The 22,023-nt window shown below is 37.1% G+C and overlaps 1 protein-coding gene across 1 annotated transcript in view; it reads left to right on the top strand.

Moving 5' to 3' along the window:
* Nucleotides 1-22,023, top strand: part of LOC134752369 (CUB domain-containing protein 2) — a 369,359-nt gene that overhangs the window by 277,936 nt on the left and 69,400 nt on the right. Inside the window, exons 6-10 of the mRNA XM_063688053.1 lie at nucleotides 7,217-7,373; nucleotides 8,261-8,320; nucleotides 12,470-12,558; nucleotides 13,473-13,595; nucleotides 14,419-14,490. Coding sequence (XP_063544123.1) covers nucleotides 7,217-7,373; nucleotides 8,261-8,320; nucleotides 12,470-12,558; nucleotides 13,473-13,595; nucleotides 14,419-14,490 — 501 coding nt within the window. The remainder of the gene's footprint in view (nucleotides 1-7,216; nucleotides 7,374-8,260; nucleotides 8,321-12,469; nucleotides 12,559-13,472; nucleotides 13,596-14,418; nucleotides 14,491-22,023) is intronic.

Below are 22,023 nucleotides of genomic sequence, written 5' to 3' on the forward strand. Positions count from 1 at the left end.
CGTTCTGTCGAAATGACCTTGGGACTATGCAACTCGATCCAGTGATTTGTACCCGACTCAAGGAGATGCTGAGCAATAGCTGACTTGCGAACGTCATTGTTCTTGACCGCAGCAATGTGTTCTTTAATTCTGCAGGCAATAGTGCGTTTGGTCTGCCCAATGTACGAACTACCGCAGCTGCACTCAACTTTGTATACACCAGGTTTTTCCAGGGGAAAAATTGTCTTTGGGCGACCGCAGAAATTGTGCAATTTTCCTGTGCGGGGTGAAGATAGTTTTTACAGAGTAGTTATTTAGTATTTTTGATATCTTGTCTGTCACACCCTTGACGTACGGCATAAACGCTGGCTGTCTCTCAACGCGATGAGTAAGGCGCTTGGTTTTTGTGTCCCGCTTGTCCATGTTAACTCTGTAGCCATTCATCCTCAGGACACTCTGAACATGGTTCAGCTCCTGGTTTAGATGTAGCGAGTCACACAGAGCGTGTGCTCGATTAGTCAGTGATGCCACAACCGAGTTTAACTGTCTGGGATGATGGTGCGAGCTCGCGTGTAAATAGCGGTCCGTGTGAGTCGGTTTCCTATAGACTGAGTGTCCCAGCATGCCACAACCTGTAACATTCAGTCTCACATCCAGAAACGCAATACTCCTTTCTTGTTCCATTTCCAATGTAAACGACATAGATCGGTGCATGCTATTAAGGTGTCCTAGCATCAGTTCAGCTTCCTGTTTACCACCCTTAATTATGCAGAACACATCATCCACGTACCTCTTCCAAATTTTAACGGGAACTGGGGGCGCAGAAAGGGCTAGGTGCTCAAAGTGTTCCATCCAAATGTTAGCCACCACTGGAGCCACCGGACTGCCCATCGCTACTCCCTCTGCCTGTATAAAATATTGCCCGCGAAACAGAAAGTAATTTGTAGTGAGGCAGTGTTCAAGGAGCCTTACGTATTCTATTGGCATGCCGTTCTCCTGGATCTTGTTTCTTACTACCTCAATGCTATCAATTACAGGTACGTTAGTGAACAATGACTCTACGTCAAAACTGACCATCACTTCATCAGGTTCAATCCTAACGTCCTGTACGATCTCAATAAAATGGCGAGAGTCCTTCACGTACGATTCCGTCTGCCCAACCAACTGTTGCAGCACCTTTGCGACGTGTTTTGCTAAGTCGTACGTAGGAGAATCAATCTGACTTACAATAGGCCGTAAAGGAGAATTCATCTTATGTATTTTAGGCAAACCATATATTTTGGGCGGCAGCACATTTCGGGGTCGCAAAAGAAACTTCACTGTATCCTCGCTTAACACCTGTTCACACTCCTTGACTAGTGTCAATGTAGAGCGATTGTACCGGGCTGTAGGGTTGTAATTTATTTTCTTGTACGTAGCCTCGTCACTAAGTATATTATTAGTATTAATGGACTATTAATAGTATTAATGGACTACTTAGTGACGAGGCTACGTACAAGAAAATAAATTACAACCCTACAGCCCGGTACAATCGCTCTACATTGACACTAGTCAAGGAGTGTGAACAGGTGTTAAGCGAGGATACAGTGAAGTTTCTTTTGCGACCCCGAAATGTGCTGCCGCCCAAAATATATGGTTTGCCTAAAATACATAAGATGAATTCTCCTTTACGGCCTATTGTAAGTCAGATTGATTCTCCTACGTACGACTTAGCAAAACACGTCGCAAAGGTGCTGCAACAGTTGGTTGGGCAGACGGAATCGTACGTGAAGGACTCTCGCCATTTTATTGAGATCGTACAGGACGTTAGGATTGAACCTGATGAAGTGATGGTCAGTTTTGACGTAGAGTCATTGTTCACTAACGTACCTGTAATTGATAGCATTGAGGTAGTAAGAAACAAGATCCAGGAGAACGGCATGCCAATAGAATACGTAAGGCTCCTTGAACACTGCCTCACTACAAAAATTACTTTCTGTTTCGCGGGCAATATTTTATACAGGCAGAGGGAGTAGCGATGGGCAGTCCGGTGGCTCCAGTGGTGGCTAACATTTGGATGGAACACTTTGAGCACCTAGCCCTTTCTGCGCCCCCAGTTCCCGTTAAAATTTGGAAGAGGTACGTGGATGATGTGTTCTGCATAATTAAGGGTGGTAAACAGGAAGCTGAACTGATGCTAGGACACCTTAATAGCATGCACCGATCTATGTCGTTTACATTGGAAATGGAACAAGAAAGGAGTATTGCGTTTCTGGATGTGAGACTGAATGTTACAGGTTGTGGCATGCTGGGACACTCAGTCTATAGGAAACCGACTCACACGGACCGCTATTTACACGCGAGCTCGCACCATCATCCCAGACAGTTAAACTCGGTTGTGGCATCACTGACTAATCGAGCACACGCTCTGTGTGACTCGCTACATCTAAACCAGGAGCTGAACCATGTTCAGAGTGTCCTGAGGATGAATGGCTACAGAGTTAACATGGACAAGCGGGACACAAAAACCAAGCGCCTTACTCATCGCGTTGAGAGACAGCCAGCGTTTATGCCGTACGTCAAGGGTGTGACAGACAAGATATCAAAAATACTAAATAACTACTCTGTAAAAACTATCTTCACCCCGCACAGGAAAATTGCACAATTTCTGCGGTCGCCCAAAGACAATTTTCCCCTGGAAAAACCTGGTGTATACAAAGTTGAGTGCAGCTGCGGTAGTTCGTACATTGGGCAGACCAAACGCACTATTGCCTGCAGAATTAAAGAACACATTGCTGCGGTCAAGAACAATGACGTTCGCAAGTCAGCTATTGCTCAGCATCTCCTTGAGTCGGGTACAAATCACTGGATCGAGTTGCATAGTCCCAAGGTCATTTCGACAGAACGCCACTATATACCAAGATTGGTAAGAGAAGCCGTTGAAATTCACAAATACAAAAATTTTAATCGTGAAGATGGGTTTAAACTGTCAAATGTGTGGAATCCTGTGATTTGTTTGTGTAAAAAACCAGTGATATCCGAATCAAACACGCGTAGTGACACCGTGAGTGTAGTGTGTTTGGACAGACCAACGAGTGTGAACGCGACCGGACCAACAAGTGTGAATGCGACCGTTGGTAACGTTGAAAGTGAACGCAGCCGACGCGCAAGAATGAGGGTAGACAGAGCGCTGTCTACACAACTTTGACACCCACCCGCTATCTTCAGTCACCCGTGAACATGATGCATGTAACTGCGTCGAAATATCGGGAGCTCACAAATAATACAAAAGGTAATCACGGTCTATATCCCGGTCAATATAAGTCTAACTGTATTTGACTTATGAACTTCCCAAATTGTAATACTACACAATTTTGTTTTATTACTACTAACTATTAGTCTTTATTTTCATCTTTCTAATGTATATTAAAGGCGTTTTAAAACATTTCCGGGTGTCAGGGAAATTTTTTACACGATTTTCATAATTGGACTGATATAAACTGAAATAGTGATCATACACTAAAGAAAAAGTAACCAAGTCCACTGGTGGCCTAGGCGGGAATCGAATCCGCGTCTAGCTTACGCGGCTAACGTCCTGACCACTAGGCCACGGTGGTACCCGTCCCAAATTCTCTGGTGTAGGTATGCTGTATGTTATCTTTGAAAGGCTAGGCGCCTACTTAAAACAAATCAAAATATTTCATAAAATAATTTGATTTGTTCCCTAGTTGGACTGATATGTTAAATTAAAATCAAACTTCACATCATAGTTAACATTTCGTTATTAATTTGAATATAAATTACATTACAAAAATTTAAATTAAAGCACACGCAACTTAACACATCACATTTACAAGAAACCCGCTTTTGGGTATTTACCCGGGTACTTACCCAGAGATGGGTCGCGAGGTCTAGAGCTCACAGAGCAACTAGTATAATTCTTTATCTAGATTAAATAAAGCTCAACAAGTGTCAATAATTCAACATCTTTATTGGCTTAATGCTTTGCGCTCGCGTATTAGTAAATCATAAATCATGCAAGTGCAAGCAAAATAATGCGTCATATCTATCAAATCAATCGTTTTTTTAAATCTAAGTGTGCTCCTGGAACTTACAGGTTGTGAAGGAATTGTTACTTACTACTATTGCATACAATACGCTGTAAGCTCCTGGCGCATCGAGGCAAACAAGTCGAAGTGTCTCTGAGCGGAACACAGGTGTGTTTGCGTTTCATTACCTTCGGGAACCGAGCATCGCCTTTTTTTATTGTTTCCTATTAAACGTTCTTCATCTATGTTAATCTTTCAACTTTAAAGAAAACGCTATCGTTACTATACAATACAATCAATGCAAACAATAGGGTATTCTAAATTTTTTTATGAATGGTATCAGTCGATCAGGTTTGTTTTGAGGATCAAATGTCTGTATGGGACCCATTCTGAAAGCAATACAAAAGTCATAAATGATGGTCAAAGTCTGGAACCCGCACTTTACAGACGAAACGCTTGACACAAAATGAGTTAAAATGACATTACATCGTGACGTCAGCAATGTCAGCATGTAACGTCGCTATCGCTTAGAAGAGAAGCCGTGTAAACAAGGAAATTGCGATTTTGTGAAATATTGCGTTTATGTATATTGTTGCCATACAATTTTTTTTTAAATAAAGTTATTTTTTTCCTATATGGAAGTATTTTTTTTTATTTAACTTTGATGTCTTGTATTTAGTTATTAAACCCATATATTTCTTAAGTTTCCAATTTATTGTGATAAGTTGCTCTTTTTCTATCTATTTAACTATATTTAGTTATAAGTTATAAAATTCAACATGTGGAAAATGCCCTATTGGATATTTCGTTAATCAGGTGTCCAGATTGATTTGCCTGTATAAAATTGTATAAGTAGGTATAATAAAGTCACCGGATTAAAATTTAGGAACATAGTAACTATCAGTGAACTGTGGAGTCAAGTGTAAAAATATCCAGGTGTGTTTATTGAACAACGATTTTCTACGAAAATATATTGTAATTTATCTGGTAAATATTTATATTATTCATCCCAAAAATCACCTTGTTTAGTACGGATTAAAAATACTTATTTTAATGAACTACAGGTGGTAGGTATGCAAGTAAATAAATTAGTTAAGTATTTATCAGGGCATAAATAATTTCGCTGTAAAATAACAGCATCCGTAATGTTGTTCCTAAAAGTCGTTATGTTTCGTCATTTGGGGTCTGAAACAAGGGCTCCGTATTCCGTAATAAGTTTTTTGTCAATTCCAAAGGGACCGTATTGAAAAAGTAATGAAAAACGCCGGCCGCCCGCTCAAAACTGCGCTTTATTGAAAAACTATTTCATTTCGCGCAGAGTTCTGCCCAAACTCTTAAAGCTCTTGAGGGATTTTCGTCTGTAGTGTTTACGTTTATATATATTATTGTGTGCTTATATGTGTGTGTGTATAAGAAACAATAATGTATATTAGGATTCTGTACCAAAAAGGTAGAAAAGGAACACTTATGGTGCTACTCTACCTGTCTGTTTGCTTGTCTGTCAATCTATCTACTTATAGTCAAGTGGGGGAGTGAAAAAATGATTTATGAAGGAAAATGTATACAGTACCATCGCTGGTACCCATCACAAATCCACAACAACATTTCTATCCTCTTAGCAGCAAACAGCCTCCTTACAAAGGTAAATCGCTACAGTTTCGTCGGCGGTAAAGAACGAATACTGCATTTTTCTTAAGACATCTATGGAACGGTATTCAACTCGAGTTTATTGAACACACTTTGGGTTAAGAGCACTCTTTGCGGCGTGGCGTTGTTCGCTTCTAAATACCTCGTTATTATTGATTTGGTGAAATTCGACAATTATATTTTGTTTTTGCATGAAACATATACTTTTTTGATTACACAAGTTTACAAGATAAAATTCTGGGGTTAGTAATTGATTCACAATGAAAGCTTGAGTAAAAAAAATACAATTTAAAGTTTGCCCTATATACCTATTGATGCACGCAAGATACATTGTAAGTAATGTCAAATCAAAATCAAATCAAGTTGGATTTTTAAAGTTCAAATGTGGCTCTAGGTCAATTGACTCCTGGGAATACTGCGATATCCCGCAACTTTTATCAAACTGGAACACGAATGAAGAGTATATTTCGTCAAATCACCTTAATGCGAGAAAGGTTTCCAATATAGATCGGGACTAGACATGTCACTTGGGGGATCATCCGAGGGAGGGCTGCCACGCCTTACTAAATATTAAATTGTGTGCTCGATCCCTTATTTTCAACTTTCGGGAAAACAAAAGAGCTACATGCCTACTGACATGATTTTTTGACAAGCTGCAGATATAACTGAGATATAACTGCAAAGGTTTTTAGCGATAAGACCGCCTGTTGTTACCTAGTCTTAAGCTTGTATTTCGATTTCTGTGTATTTTTTAACTTTATGGTGCACAATAAAGAATATTTACTTACTTACTGATGCAAACAAATTTATATGCAGGGAGTTAGTTATCTCTGCATCTTACTGTACATTTTGCTCTTTTGAATAATAATGACATTTAGGTATGAGAAAACATTTTGGAGTGCATTGCATATACAAGTACCTACTAAGCATTAAATTATATTCTACCAATATTGTACCTAATTATTAAACCAGATGTTTATAGATTATACATGTATTTATTTAATATAATTTACATTTTATGAAAATGTCTTAAACAAACATGGAACATACACAGACGCAGTTACTAGGATTAAAATGATGAAATCTACGAAACCTCAACTTCAGTTTGTCGTAAATACTAGTATGCTGTTTTGACTGGTTTCAGTCAAGGTTTATAGAGATGGAAGGGCGAATCGCCCCATTGAGATCAATTAACCCAGGAACAACTGGATGGCCATAATTTGATACTACTAAAACAGTCTTTATAGCCCAAAGGCGGTAAAAGTTACTTACAGTTCAATGTATAAAGATTACTTAGCGAAGTTAGAAGGAAGATAAATGTTTCATACCGTGAAATTGAAATATATTGTTCTTTAGTAAAAAAAGCAGCATACCTTAGCCGTTTAGGGTTAGATTTAGAATGATAAGATTTAATTTTGCTAATAACATTTGAAAGTATAAAAGCTATATAAGACTTAATATTTATTTAACTAAAAAAATACCTACATTTATATTTCACGTCAGTTACCGACTTAAAACTGATATGTACCCAATATTAACATACAATATCTCTTTCTCCTCAGGTCTGTTCGAGACAGATGGCGTGCACCTCCCGGGCACGGAATGCGACTACCACTTCGGTCGGTCAGGCAGCCGGCCGACGCACGGTCGACTCTACAGCCCTCGCTACCCGTCCATATATCCCAACAACGTGCGATGTTCTTACCACTTCAGCGGCAGGTTAATAATAACATTTTAGAAATACCAAGCATGAAATATAAAACGATTTATCCCTTATATCACTTTTTACAGTGTATTGTAAGCTATGATTGAAGTGCAGCTCTCTTCTTTTCACCGATCTCTATGCGTGTGTACCTACGTGATATAAGGAGTATATGTGGTGATGGCTTCGGGTGTTGATTTAAGGAAATCAATCCATCTTTTCAATTTCAACTTTCCATCAGCTACGACCCCGTACCACTAGGCACTGCATTTTATTGTGTTTTATGTGACCAACTCGAAAAACTTTAAAACTTGTAGTTGGGCAGTAGACGAAAGGCGAACAGACATACATGTTAAAAATGCATACGAGCTCAATGACAGCGGTAACCTGGCCACAACCAGGCCACAACCTGGCTTTGATTTAGAATTTCTGAAGTTTAAAAAAGAAAATATTTATAAACAGTGCTAACAGTGCAGTTTAGTCAAAGATTATCGTATGCTTGTATATCCTAACTCTCCTATCCATCTTTCACACAAATATTTTCATTGGTAACGTCTGAAATATACGCAGAAAATCATTCTTATGTACTCGTACTCGTATATTATAAGAAACTGCAAAACTTCGCGATTCAGATTTGGTGGAGACACCAACAGCGTATGCAGCAGTGTGCACATTACACGCATCGTTATCGTTGCACATTTAAGGTTGTAAATTGTTTTCATTTTGAATTTTATTCGGTGTTTTGTTAATAGTACTTTACAATACCACAACAAGAACACATAATTATTGCCTTTCGCTCGCAGCGGTACTTTATTTTCGTATCTTTGGAAGATCGAATGTACATACATTACTAAATACATACATACATTATTAAATATTATATTAATCTGTAATTTCATTGTAGGCCAAAAGAACGCGTGAAAGTGGTTTTCGAAGAAATTTCTCTTCAAAAAGGTGATATCAGGTACGTATATCAATCAATAATTGCCAAACTAAAATAAAAATATCTACGAATAAAAATGAGCGCTGGTGGCCCAGCGTTAAGAGCGTGCGACTTTCAATCCGAAAGTCATGGGTTCAATTCAAACCCCGGCTCTTACCAATAAGTTTTTTGGAATTCATGTACGAAATATCATTTGATATTTACCATTCGCTTTTCGGTGAAGGAAAACATCGTGAGGAAACCGGACTAATCCCAATAAGGTCTAGTTTACCCTTTGGGTTGGAAGTTCAGATGGCAGTCGCTTTCGTAAAAACCAGTGTCTACGTCAATTCTTGGGATTAGTTGTCAAGCGGACCCCAGGCTCCTATGAGCCGTGGCAAAAATGCCGGGATAACGCGACGAAGATGATGATGATGACTTTACGAAAGAATGAAAAGTATACCTTATCCTACCAGTTTCATGACACGTCGTGGTTGGCAGTAGAACGACTTGTCGTATTATCGTAATCGGTTCTAAAGTAGGTATTGAATGTCACTCGACGAGCGCCGCGCAACGACGTACTCATAAAACTCATAAAATCGCCCGTAAAAATCGCTCGGTCCACTAACTTACAATGTAACGAGCGGAACTGCGATTATGCAGCGTTATGCATTAAGCGGGAAATTCAATATTGACACGAGAAATGGCGGGAATTAACTTTTACGGTATTGGAAAGAGCGCAATGTTCATGAAGTAGGTACTATGACGATGAGACCAGTTTATACATATTAGGAACCAATGGATTCATAACCGGTATATATATATACGTATAATATATAATAGGTTTCATGAGCTAGCGCGAGATTTGTACTAAACTGAGAAAAGAAATCGCGTAATAAGTAAGTAGTTTCATTCTTCTTCTTGTTACTCAAATAAATATATATTTGGGCATATGGTACAAAATAAATATAAAGTAAATCGTAAGAATACATTTAAAAAGGATCTTATCGGCCGGTTTACAATTCATCAATGAATTCCTTCGAAATAGTGTGTGAGAATTGTAGAGAAATTAAGTGTAGCGTGTGTATGCGACACAACCTTTATCACTGTAGGTACCTACAGTATTACACGTATAACCTACACCTAACTCGCGTTCACTCATCAGCAGCATATTTGCAATCGACAAATATATCTGGATAATTGAAACTGACCATTCTGATAATTTATTTAATTTATATCGTGTGCGAAATTTCGCATCGATAAACTCCCATACCATTAGTTAAAAAATTCATAAATTTTATCTGTAGCCCTGGTCTATGTACTTAGAATTAACGTGTCTATACTTATACACAAGTTTGCGATTGATATTTATAAGTTTGTGGTTTTCCATAACATAAGGGTCCTCTTGACAATTTCAAGTTACGGAGATATCATCATTTTTGTATTGTACTTTCAAAAACATCGTTTTTTCTGCGTATTAGTAAAATATATATTATTTCACCATTAATAATTAAATAATGCACTGGCCCCATCCTAGTAATGAGTCGCACGATAAACAACGAGCTCGGGCAATTAACTCGATGATGCGCAAGTGCTGCCGAATGGCACGAATTACGGCATTGCATACGTATCATCCATTCAGTTTTCCACTTTTAATCGTATTAATAAATAACTGCCCAAAAACACAGACAGCAATCATATTTTACATAACTTAATTAGTAGCTTTGTACAAAACTATGAACCGTGTGGTAACTAGTAGTTCTATAACATAAATACTTGCCCACCACACCGAACTGGACCATTTCAGTGAAGGAATTTGCACGGAACGGTCTGGAGAGGACGGAACTCCTAACTAAATTAACCTAGCATCACTTGAAAGGACTTTACGGTACGGTGCGGTGCGGTAGATCCATAATTTAATAGTTATCTTATAGTGGACAAAATAAACGCATAACTATTTGTTTACCTTAAATCTACAACATTGAGGCACCGTAAAAAAACTTAAAATATATTTACTCATAACTATTTACAAAAAACGTTTAAATGCGAATAAATTCGATAAACTATTAACGCGATTGCTTTTATCGTGAATTATACGCATTCTCTATAAATTTCGTTAACTAATTCCTAAAATATATATAACTCGTAGGCGAAACACGCTTAGTTTACAAGTTTTTGCTAATTATTCACTATTTAGGTACACACGCCATAATTAATCGAACGGCATAAATACATACACCGCTACAGCGCTGTCAGTTCCTAATTGTTATTTCGCACTTATTACTGCACCGTGGCTAGTGTTGTGCCGGCAGTAAATAACCGTTACTAGTAATTTCCCATTTGGGAAATATACTAGTAGTTAAATTACCATTTTTACCAGTAACGTTACCAAAAACCAATAAATGCAATGTCTGTGAATTAGGACATGTTTTTACTTTTCTTATGGCATTACCTTTGTTAAATACGAATACAAATCATAATTTTATCTTTACCTCGCTTGTTATTAAATATTTAATTATGTACCTAAGATACTTTTGAGAAAAAATATATATGATAAACTAGTGGCTCTGTGAGCTGTAACGATAACGATAACTTTCACAAGCTCAAAAAATTACAAAATATAAAATGCATGCTTCGTCGATTCATTATTACAGCGAACTCACAATGGTCTCAAGTTCCATAAGCCGAGTTCACATTTGTCTGTCGTGTTGTGTTGTGATGCTCTCTGTCGTGATGGCATACTGTTCACATCTATCTGACGTGTTCTGACGCATTATGACGGATTTTTTTATCAGTTCCGTCTTGGCTCTCGGAGAGTTAACACATTCGCAATGTTTTTTCAAGAATCATCTGATTCAGATTCAGATGTTGAAGAAGATATGTAATTATTGGCGCTGGCAACGCTTCTAAATTGTCGTACGTATTCAATAAACAGCTCCTCGTCCATATTTGATGCGGCTCTGACGCGTCACAACACAACACTGGCGTGTGCACACTAGTCCGATGCGCTGTGTCGTGTCGATGCACCGCCCCCCGCACCTCACCCGTCCTGACGCGGACCGGGATCGCTTGTGATGCGACACAACACAAGCCGTCACAACACAAGGCATCAGAGAAATGTGAACGCATCCATATTAAATGTATGAAACCGATACCGCTCTGATGCATCACAACACAACACGACAGACAAATGTGAACGCGGCTATAGACACTACTGGCACTAAGTCCTTTATGCCAATTTCTACCATTTTGAACATGTTTCCAAAAACGAAACGACACAAAAATATTGGTGGTTGGAATTTACTCGCCTTGGAAAATTTACTGGTAACACCACATCACTAATCGTGACCTAAGGCGCTCTGTGTTGTGCAAATTATTTTCGCAATTGCACAATGCATCTACTAAACAATTTTTAAAAGCAGAATCGAAGTGTTAACTAATTTAATTATTAATTAATCAATTACCTACTACTACTACCTATAGTACTTACTACTTATAGTTACTACCTACTACTTATAGTACCATCCTTAGAAAAAAAGTAGCACTAAAGTAGCAATTAAAATAGATAGTGATTTATTGTACTTTATAAATTGTCCTCGTCATCGTCGGGCTTGGAGCCGTGGCTTTAGATCTTGGTTTACTACGAAATTCTTAAAACCCGGGTAAATACTGACCTAACCTAATATGCCGTATTCACCCGCATGCGCCCGAATATAAAATGATATAAAAGCACTGTTTGCAGTTGGCACAATGATATCACTCTACATAATAATGTAAAACATACACAATAATAAAATAATAATTCAGCCTATATACGTCCCTCTGCTGGGCACAGGCCTCCTCTCATGCGCGATGGGTTTGGCCAATTTTTTTTTTATAGTCCCCACGCTAGCCCAATGTGAATTGGAGACTTCAGATAGTTTACATACACCTTTGAATTTCTTCGCAGATGTATGCAGGTTTCCTCACGATGTTTTCCTTCACCGAAAAGCTAGTGGTATATTTAGTTCCGAAAAACTCATTTGTCCGAGCCAGGATTTGAACCCACGACCTCCGGATTGAAAGTAGGACGTCATATCCACTCGATCACCACCGCTTCCACACGCCGCTTACACCGCTTGCGCTCGGGGTATGATAAAAGAGTTAGTTAAAAAATGAAATGTTTCATCATAAGTATTGTGGTCTTTACAGTTGTCTCCGGCGAGCGGACATCATCAAGATCTTCGATGGCAAAGACACCACTGCTCCCGCCATTGCAATGCTGTGTAACGAACTAACAGGTGATGCTTGCATTAACATCTGTCTCCTCCCTCATGTCAGCCACCACAAAAAGCAGCATTATATTAGGTGGCTACTTTCTTACTAATCCATCTGAATATGGTCACTAGATGAAAAAATCTGGTACTAATCTCATACTATAGGTAGGTACTATTCAAAGTTTAAACGCAATTAAATCGGTCCCCTTCCAATGGTTAACCCTTCCAACATTATTTAGTGCAGCAGTGGTAACTTTCCTACAAAAATAGAGGCAACTGATACTTTAAAGGACATTTAATTATCATTGGCTATTATTGGCTCACCCTACATGCGATGCGATAACAATATACATAGATAGTTTGCCCAAAGTACAGCGACGTATTGATTGTGTAGGAGCTATGTAGTATTACTTTGTCGTCGTAGCGAGCCGTGGCATGCCACTGAATGAGTAATGCTAATGATCGTTCAATTATTCGTAACTTGACTACCTTTGTATAGCGCGACATGGTGCCTAGGAGCACTAAACTGCTATATTTTATAGACCTTTTTTGAGCTAGTATAGGGTATATTTAGAAAATTTCGCCATTCAGTAAAATAGTGTCCTGTTTTTATGGAAAGTTGAGCAACTTAGCACAATAACAGTAAAAATAAATAGAAATGTTTTCTTTCAACTACACAAAAATCTGCCCGCATAACTTTCTGACGTATTTATGTACTTACCTATTTATATTAGCATAATATGATAATACGAGCTAAGATAAAACTATTAAAGCAGCAGTTCCTCGTCCTGGGATTTGGTTCGTTCATATTTCCTAACATATTTCTCAACACTGGGGTTAAAAAAAAATAAAGAGCCTATCTTGGCGAAAACCTAATGTAAAAATCATTCGGCGAAAAATAGAAGGAATTCGCATTTCTAATGACCACTTTGTCCTAGGTTACGAGGTGCTCTCAACGGGACCTTCGCTGCTGCTGCAGTTCACCGCGAACTCCGCCACTCCGGGGCAGGGCTTTGCTGCCACCTTTCATTTTCAGCCGCCTCCTGACTCTACGGCAGCTGGTATGATTAATTGCTGCTATATAATCAGTTCGTCAAATTATTTTTTAACTATTCAAAAGTTTTGCATCTGATGTTTCCGATATCATATTTTGAATATTCAACTCAAAGATGTCATTCAATTCAATATAACTCTTTGAGTTGAATGTTTTAGAGTATACTCTAAAACATTTAACTTAAAGATGTCATTCAATTCAAAATATGAAATCGGAAACATCAGATGCAAAACTTTTAAAAATATATTATATTTCTGAGCGAAAACATACTTAATTTTGTTAAATTCTTATTCAATTTACATTCCAATTCGTTGGAAGCGTCTTGTAATAAATGCGACCGATCCGGTTAAATTTGCGAGCAGAGCCAGCAAGGTATGAATAGGAATTTTGGCTAAGGTCCAGATGGCCCCTTGTGCTTATTTCAGAAGCACTGGAAATAGCACCCTAGTTTTATTTACGAGTTCCACGAAATATTAATACCTGGGCAAGCTTAAAATAAACCCTAAATCAAACTTGTTCTCACGCGATGTAAAAGATATAGTATGTACAATAAAATATAACGTCTCAACGATTAAGCCTCGACTATTTTTGTATTGTTATTTTCTTGTATATATATTATATATATTATGTAGAAACGCAACGTACCGGCTTAAGAATATTGCTTTGCACGCCATCTGTTGAAAATCGTCTGCACTGAGAGAAGTTCTGAAAATCATGTTGACTCCGCTGAAGCCAGCTGAAACGTTGCTATCCGTTTTATTATTTTTAAGTGTGCGACGTGAGATGGCGCTGTTTCCTCATGACCGTTTATATATTCATTTTTGTTACAGATTCAGATCGTTTGCTGAAACTAAGTTTTGGCAAGGTGTTCGAGTCCCTAGGGCCTGAAGTGAGCGCAACAAGTAAGTGATATTATTATTTTTATTTATAAGAGTATATAGTAACATGTATAAAAGCATAGAACCTATTATCAAAAATAGATATAACTCCGTAATAGATGGATACAGTCTAAGGAAAAAACGTGCCTCGAGAATCCCTAAAATTTGATTCTCGATTAGATGGCGCCACTAGTTTTTGCCTACTCTCGTTTAGAGGGCTTTATAGGGCAACCGTTTAACGCATATCAGTGAAAGAACATGGATCAAAATCATAAAAATAATTAATGCAAATAAAAAAAAAATTATCCATATTTAAATACATTTTATCGTATTTTTATAAATCTTCATTTTTAGTTTTAATGTGTGTCGATTATCCCGGCATTTTTGCCACGGCTCATGGGAGCTTGGGGTCTGCTTGACAACTAATCCCTAGAATTGGCGTAGGCACTAGTTTTTACGAAAGCGACTGCCATCTGACCTTCCAACCCAGAGTGTAAACACTGTAAACTAGGTCTTGTCGGGATTAGTCCGGTTTTCTCACGACGTTTTTCCGTCACCGAAAAGTTAATGGTAAATAACAAATAATATTTCGTACATAAGTTCCGAAAACTCATTGCTACGAACCGGGTTTTGAACCCGCGACCTTCGGATTGAAGTAGCACACGCTCTTACCGCTAGGCCACCAGCGCTCTCATTAGAATCAAATTATATTAAACGAAATTTTACTAAGCGCCACTTGCATTATCCCACTAACCCAGGGTTAACCGGTTAAACCGTTAACCCAGTGTTAGTGAATGGTGCAAGTGGCCCTATGGGTATTAAGCAAGCTTAGCCAAATGACTGAACACTTACCTACACGAAGTATGCTCGATAGAATTTGGGCTAGAAAATGTCTGTTAAATATTGTTCGTCTCATTTATAATTATATAAATTAGTATAATAATGAATTTCTGTATATTATGGTATTTATGGTATGGCACAATTTCCCTATATGTGCCTTAGTATTTTGAGGTTATTTTAGCTACAAAGATTATTACGAACTACAAATTATGTGTTTCCTTTTTTAGTACAATTTTGCATTCACATTGCTTGTTACAACTCGGTATAAACAGATTGTCGAGAAAAAGATGGCAATCGTGTACTATACTTCCCTCATATAACTTTTATCGAGCACAAAGTTCCGCGATGCTGCGATATTCCAATGCAATCCGGACTGCGCCATTGTTACCGCCGAGCCAATACAATAGAATGCAAACACTACGTCTATTACATGGAGATCTAACCTCAGTTTGTTTAGTGATCGATAACGTCTAATTATGTAAAAGTATTCCGGAATTGAGGAGTTTCTTAGTTAGACAACTACTTAGTGGCTCTATGAGGTGTAGTGGACCTCACGAGAAAAACTGAATCAAGAAAAAATATTTATGTGATTATCGAATCAGCTCACCAAATTTCACCAGAATCGGTTGGGAAATACGAACCTGTAGAGAACATCCGGATAAACGAAAGCATTTTTACCCAAGCTGAAACAGATACTTTCGCTTTCGCTCGGTCAATGATTGTAATATTTTTGTCAACTAAGTGACAACTGGGGGTACCCGTTTTGGCTAGTTTTCATGCAAACAAATACCATACCGTAAAATGGTCCTACCTTGCTCCAATTTTGACTCCACTTTAAGGAAATTTCGAACATTTTTTTAAACTGTTCATTATTAAATATTCAGACGAACAATTCAGATATGAAGAAGAACATCTTATGTAACATATTTAATCGGTAAATCAACTTTATGAAATGTTGTTTTTTAATAAATAAATCAAACTCGTACGACCTTTTACTATACACCGAACTGTGTTAAATGCGTCTTGCTACGGCAGTGGCGGGCAAATAAAACATCCCGCTACGTATAAATAAGTAAACTGGTTGCAGTAGTAGCACAGTTTACGTACTGTGCTACTAGAGAAGTGACGGTAGCCTATCTGCAGCCTGCAGCTGCTACTTCATTAAGCATGCGGATTGACTGATCTGGTCTTCATTGTATCTAAAGTTACTACTACTCTATACATATTATTATACCCTGGTAGTAGCGAGCGCGGTACACGTAGACCAAGATTTTCTGGCCGTGCTGTAAAACTCACACAACTGAGTTTATCGCTTACGTTGCTACTCCTAGGGTCCACCATCCACCACACAAACCATACCACATAGAATGTATAGTCTCCAACAGGAATCCCACTTCAAATTGCTTTTGGGGAATAATCCCCTGACCCTCCTGTCCAACATCAATTTGCTTGTTATCGTCGTTTCTTTTTAATTTAAACCTGATAAAAAAAATAACCTAACCTAAGTGTATTTCATATGTACCGAAGTAACTACATATATATATATACAAATATTTAAAAAGACCTTTTCAAAAATCAGAACGATTTCTAATTAGTTGCTATACTTGCTATCGAAAATTAGTTTTTAACATTAAACTACCAACACAACGGGATTGTGTTGTTTTTTACTTAGTTCCTGTGGTCAACTTCCGTGTCCATCATCAGACCAGTTCGATAATTATTAACATTGGATAACCATTGCAAATCACGAAATAGGAATTATAAACACATAAAATCTTGTACACCTATCTACTAACTACTTATCTACTGATAAAAGCTTATAGGTATCAAAATTTAGTTTTCATGCAATGACTATAATGGAATGCGGTCACCGTAGCCTATGAATGCTTGCGATTGAAGAGCTGTCACTTTCTATACATTTTGACAACGCGTACTTTCTTTTCTTTATATTCATCTTAAACGGCTTTGTGAAACGGAGAAATGCCTGTCACAGAATGCTCCTGTCACAATTTTCCTTGCAAAATGCAAATGCCTCACTATTTACGCGACCCCTGGCTGTTTTAGAGGAAATTGCATAGTTCTCTTGGAACTTATATAAAGTTTGTAATAAAGTTGTAAGAAACATAAATGATCAGCTAGCAGGTACTTATGTAGTACCCACTTATTGTATATGTAATATACGTCGTAGGGTACGTCAGAAGGGACGCCACGGAGTTCAAATATTCGATACATTGATCTAAGTAAAATAAAGCGAAATATTTATGTAGAGTTAAAGTACACACGGTTCCCTTATGGAATACAAATTGAAATATACAAAAAAGTGTGAGTGTAATCTTTACGCGCGATTTAAGTAAAACTTGTTTGACGATGACGTTTATCGCTATGTTGGCAGTTTGACGTGTCCTATTGTATTTATTAATTTTGAACGATTCACCACGCCATTGGGCTAAAGCGAAAATTTTTATTTTTATTTTACCGTTCTGTCGCCATGCATGATTTATGTATCCATGTCAAATTACAGCTTTTTAGCACTACTAACGATCACGGAGCAAAGCCGCGGACGGACAGACAGACGGACATGGTGAAACTATAAGGGTTCCTAGTTGACTACGGAACCCTAAAAATACGGTGAGGTTGCTTTTGGTTGCAGTCTCGCACTGTTGGATATTTATATGAAATAATTATGGTTTAGTAGTGCTTGATGGCTGGACCGGTCTAAAATAGGTAGGTGCCTGGTTCATCGAGTCAGGAGCTGATTTATGTGTAAGCGCCTAAGTTTCTTTACTAGTGTCAAAGTAAATAATGCATTAAAGGTTTTTTTCGTTCTCAGCTCCATTCGAACATAAGTACGACAGCTAGCAGCAACATGTGTATAACATATATCTAATACCTATACACGGCCAAGCGAGTAATGTCAAAATGACGTTCATCAATTTGAAAGCTTAAGTACTTAGTTAAAATCACTTATTATCGCACTCGAATCAGAATAAGATATCCTTTTAAATTACCACTTTGTTAAAACAAACACAATCGGGTAACGTATCAAAAATTCATTCTGAGCAATCAAATCAACAGAAACGCGGAAACTGCGCGCAAAGTAATAAAATATGGAAAAGGTCAGCGCATGAAAGCTCGCAGCTTTTAACTACCAAAAACTAACCGCCTAGCAATCAAAACCGCAAAGGGCGGCGGCGACTCACGGTCAGCGGCAATCGTGTTTTGACCACCGGCAAGTCTAAGCGAAATGGAGAATTGGGATGATGGGATTGATGGCACATCTAAAAGTGAAATGTAAAAGTGATGAAGAATCATAAATACATTTCTTACCGGCTTGCTGCCTGTGTAACGTATACTTTCGTCATACGAAATTTTGGGAATAAGTGTTGTCTTATGAATCGGGAATGATGGCCTCATGTTTTTTTTGTCAAAACTTACAACAAATTAAAATTCAGAAACATGATATCCGCGGTCCCAAGCACGCACGTCCATCTCGCTCAAATTTACGCTTGGTGAGAGTGAGGGAAGAACACGAACCTACGGGGCCTTAATATATTTAAAAAATAAGACCCGTCGGCAATTCGGTATAATATTATGTAGAAACGTACTTTTTAGGGTTTCGTACTCAAAGGGTAAAAACGGGACCCTATTACTAAGACTCCACTGTCCGTTTGTCCGTTTGTCTGTCTGTCTGTCTGTCTGTCTGTCTGTCTGTCTGTCTGTCTGTTCGTCTGTCTGTCACCAGACTGTATCTCATGAACCGTGATAACCAGACAGTTAAAATTTTCACAGATGATGTATTTTTGTTGCCGCTATAACAACAAATACTAAAAACAGAATAAAATAAATATTTAAGTGGTGCTCCCATACAACAAACGTGATTTTTTGTCGTTTTTTTTACGTAAAAGTTCAAAGTTCAAATATACTTTATTCATGTAGGCCTAGCACCAAGCAACAAGCAACAAGTACTTATGAATGGTGAATATGTACATATATATCTTAAGCTAATTATCAGAGCAATTTATTAATGTTAATATTATTCCATAATAATATTGAATTAATATAGATCAAATTTAATACTAAGAATTTCACAAAAAGACCGTCAAACATAAAAAATTGTATAAAAAATACTAGTCTAGAATGTTACAAGAATAAAATCTAAATGTCAAAAAAATGGCATGTAATGGTAAGGAACCCTTCGTGCCCTAGTCCGACTCGCACTTGGCCGGTTTTTAATATTTAGGTAACAATTTTGAGACTTGGACGACAAATCATCATTAATGTCATTACGCCATTCGGCTATTTTAAGAAGGAAATAATTAATTAGAATAGAATAGAATAGAATTTCTTTATTTGCCAGAATACGTGTATAAGATGACAACAGAAAAGGTTTACATGTATCAGTATTCAGTCGAGGACACTACATGCAAATAATTGACAATTTAATAATTTTAACATAAAATAAAGTACAATATAGAAAATATTACGGCAGAAATGAAAACAGTGGGTAATTTTTCCTGTTAAAAAACTAATAATAAGTTGGTAACAATTTGAATATTAAATAATAAAATGTCCATGAATAAATAAAACTAATATCGATAAGTTAAAATTTTTATATAAAAAGTCAAATTACAAAATGGATGTCGTGTATAATTTATTTAAAAGTCATTGGGAAAATAATTTAATAATAAGATGTCAAAATATATACATAATTTATGCAACTTAAATTATCATTCTAACTGCTTTAAATTATTATTGTGCTCTAAAAATTCCCTCACACTATAAAAGCAATTTTCAGACAGCCATTTTGTAATCTTATTGCTAAATTGGTTACTATCGATTTGCTTTAGCTCATCAGGAAGACTGTTGAATATAACTATACACATATTGTATGCATTTCTGTGGTATACAATAGAATGTGAAGGAGGTTGATACAATAAATCCTTGTATTGCGCTCTCCGATTTCCGGCAAATACATCAAATCTCTTTTTAAAAAGTTCAGGGTGTTTTTTCACAAATAGACATGCTTTTTTGATGTACATGCAAGGCAAAGGCAAAACATTAAATTGCTTAAACAGTGGTTTACAACTGTCCGTGATCCAAGCGTTGGCAATCGCACGAATACACTTTTTCTGCCGAATGAACGCTTTTTCAATGTCGACTGAATTGCCCCACAGTAAAAGACCGTAGTTAAGTACAGATGCCACATATCCGTGATAGGCAGTTGTTGAGGCCTGTAAAGATACCGCGTTTCTAAGTTTCCTTAGGGCGAACACAAATCCGTCAAGTTTGGAACAAACAACATCGACGTGTTGTTTCCAGCTTAGGTTTTTGTCAATATGTAATCCTAAAAATTTCACATTATCACATTTTTCTACAAGGATGTCATTATATTTGATGTCAAGTTGGTCAGGATTGGTTTGATATGAATGAAATTGTGTATACACTGTTTTCGTTAGGTTAATCTTGAGGTTGTTATTGCTGGTCCATGTGCTGATATCAGTCAAGGCTTTATTTATTTCAGCTTCATACGTTAAAATGTTCTCTCCCTTAATTATCAGTGTAGTATCGTCCGCAAATAATATACACTTTTGTGCGGTAGCTTGGGGAAGATCATTGATATAGACCAGGAATAGCAATGGGCCCAAGTTACTGCCCTGAGGAACTCCCCATTTATTTTCACGAAAATTGGACCGGAACTTTTGTTTTACAAGACTTTTCCCCTGGATAACGAATTTTTGAATTTCCGTGCACTGTTTTCTGTCTCCCAGGTAGCTTTTGAGCCAAGCAAGTACTGAACCTCTAATCCCATATATTTCAAGCTTCTTCAAAAGTATGTTATGATTAACAGTATCGAAAGCCTTACTTAAATCAAGGAAAATTGATGTTATTGGCAATTTGTTATTTATCGCTTCTGAGACATATTTGATAAAATGAAAACATGCTAATTCAGTCGAATGGCTTTTTCTAAAACCGAACTGATTTGGTTGTAATATATTTTTCTTTTCAAGGTAATTCGTTAACCTCATAGACATTGATTTTTCAAATAATTTGGATATAACTGGAACTAATGTTATAGGTCTGTAATTGTTTGGATCTTTGCGACTACCCTTTTTAAATAATGGTTTTATAATTGATAACTTTAGTTGTTCTGGGAAAATGCCTTGACTGAATGATAGATTTATAATATGTGTCAGGGGATGGGTAAGGCTTATTGCATTTAATTTCAAAATATTCGTAATAATGTCATCATAACCACAAGCTTTACTGTTATTCAGCGACAGAATTAATTTGTACACCTCATGTTCATCAACTGGTTTCAGAAACATTGAATTTATTTGCTTATCCAGATTGTTTGTTGCTTGGGGGGGTACTTGTATTATATCTAAATTAGAACTGGTAATATTAATGAAATAATTATTAAATAAATTACAAATATCTTGTGGATCGGTATATGTCATATTATTAAATTCTATAGAGTCAAGATTGTTGTTGTGTTTATTATTAGATGTCATCGATGATATTATATTCCATGTCGCCTTACATTTATTCTTATGATTCATAATGAGCTGTTTATTGGTCATTCTCTGAGATGCTAAAATACAATTTGACAAGGGACTAGTAGAAGTTTTGAAATTTGGGACAAATAAAGACTGGCATTATGATGTAATGAAAACAAAGTGTGACATATTATATTAGTGCGACCGAGATGTATAGAAA

Source organism: Cydia strobilella, chromosome 2 (assembly GCF_947568885.1).
Source record: "Cydia strobilella chromosome 2, ilCydStro3.1, whole genome shotgun sequence".
NCBI lineage: Eukaryota > Metazoa > Arthropoda > Insecta > Lepidoptera > Tortricidae > Cydia > Cydia strobilella.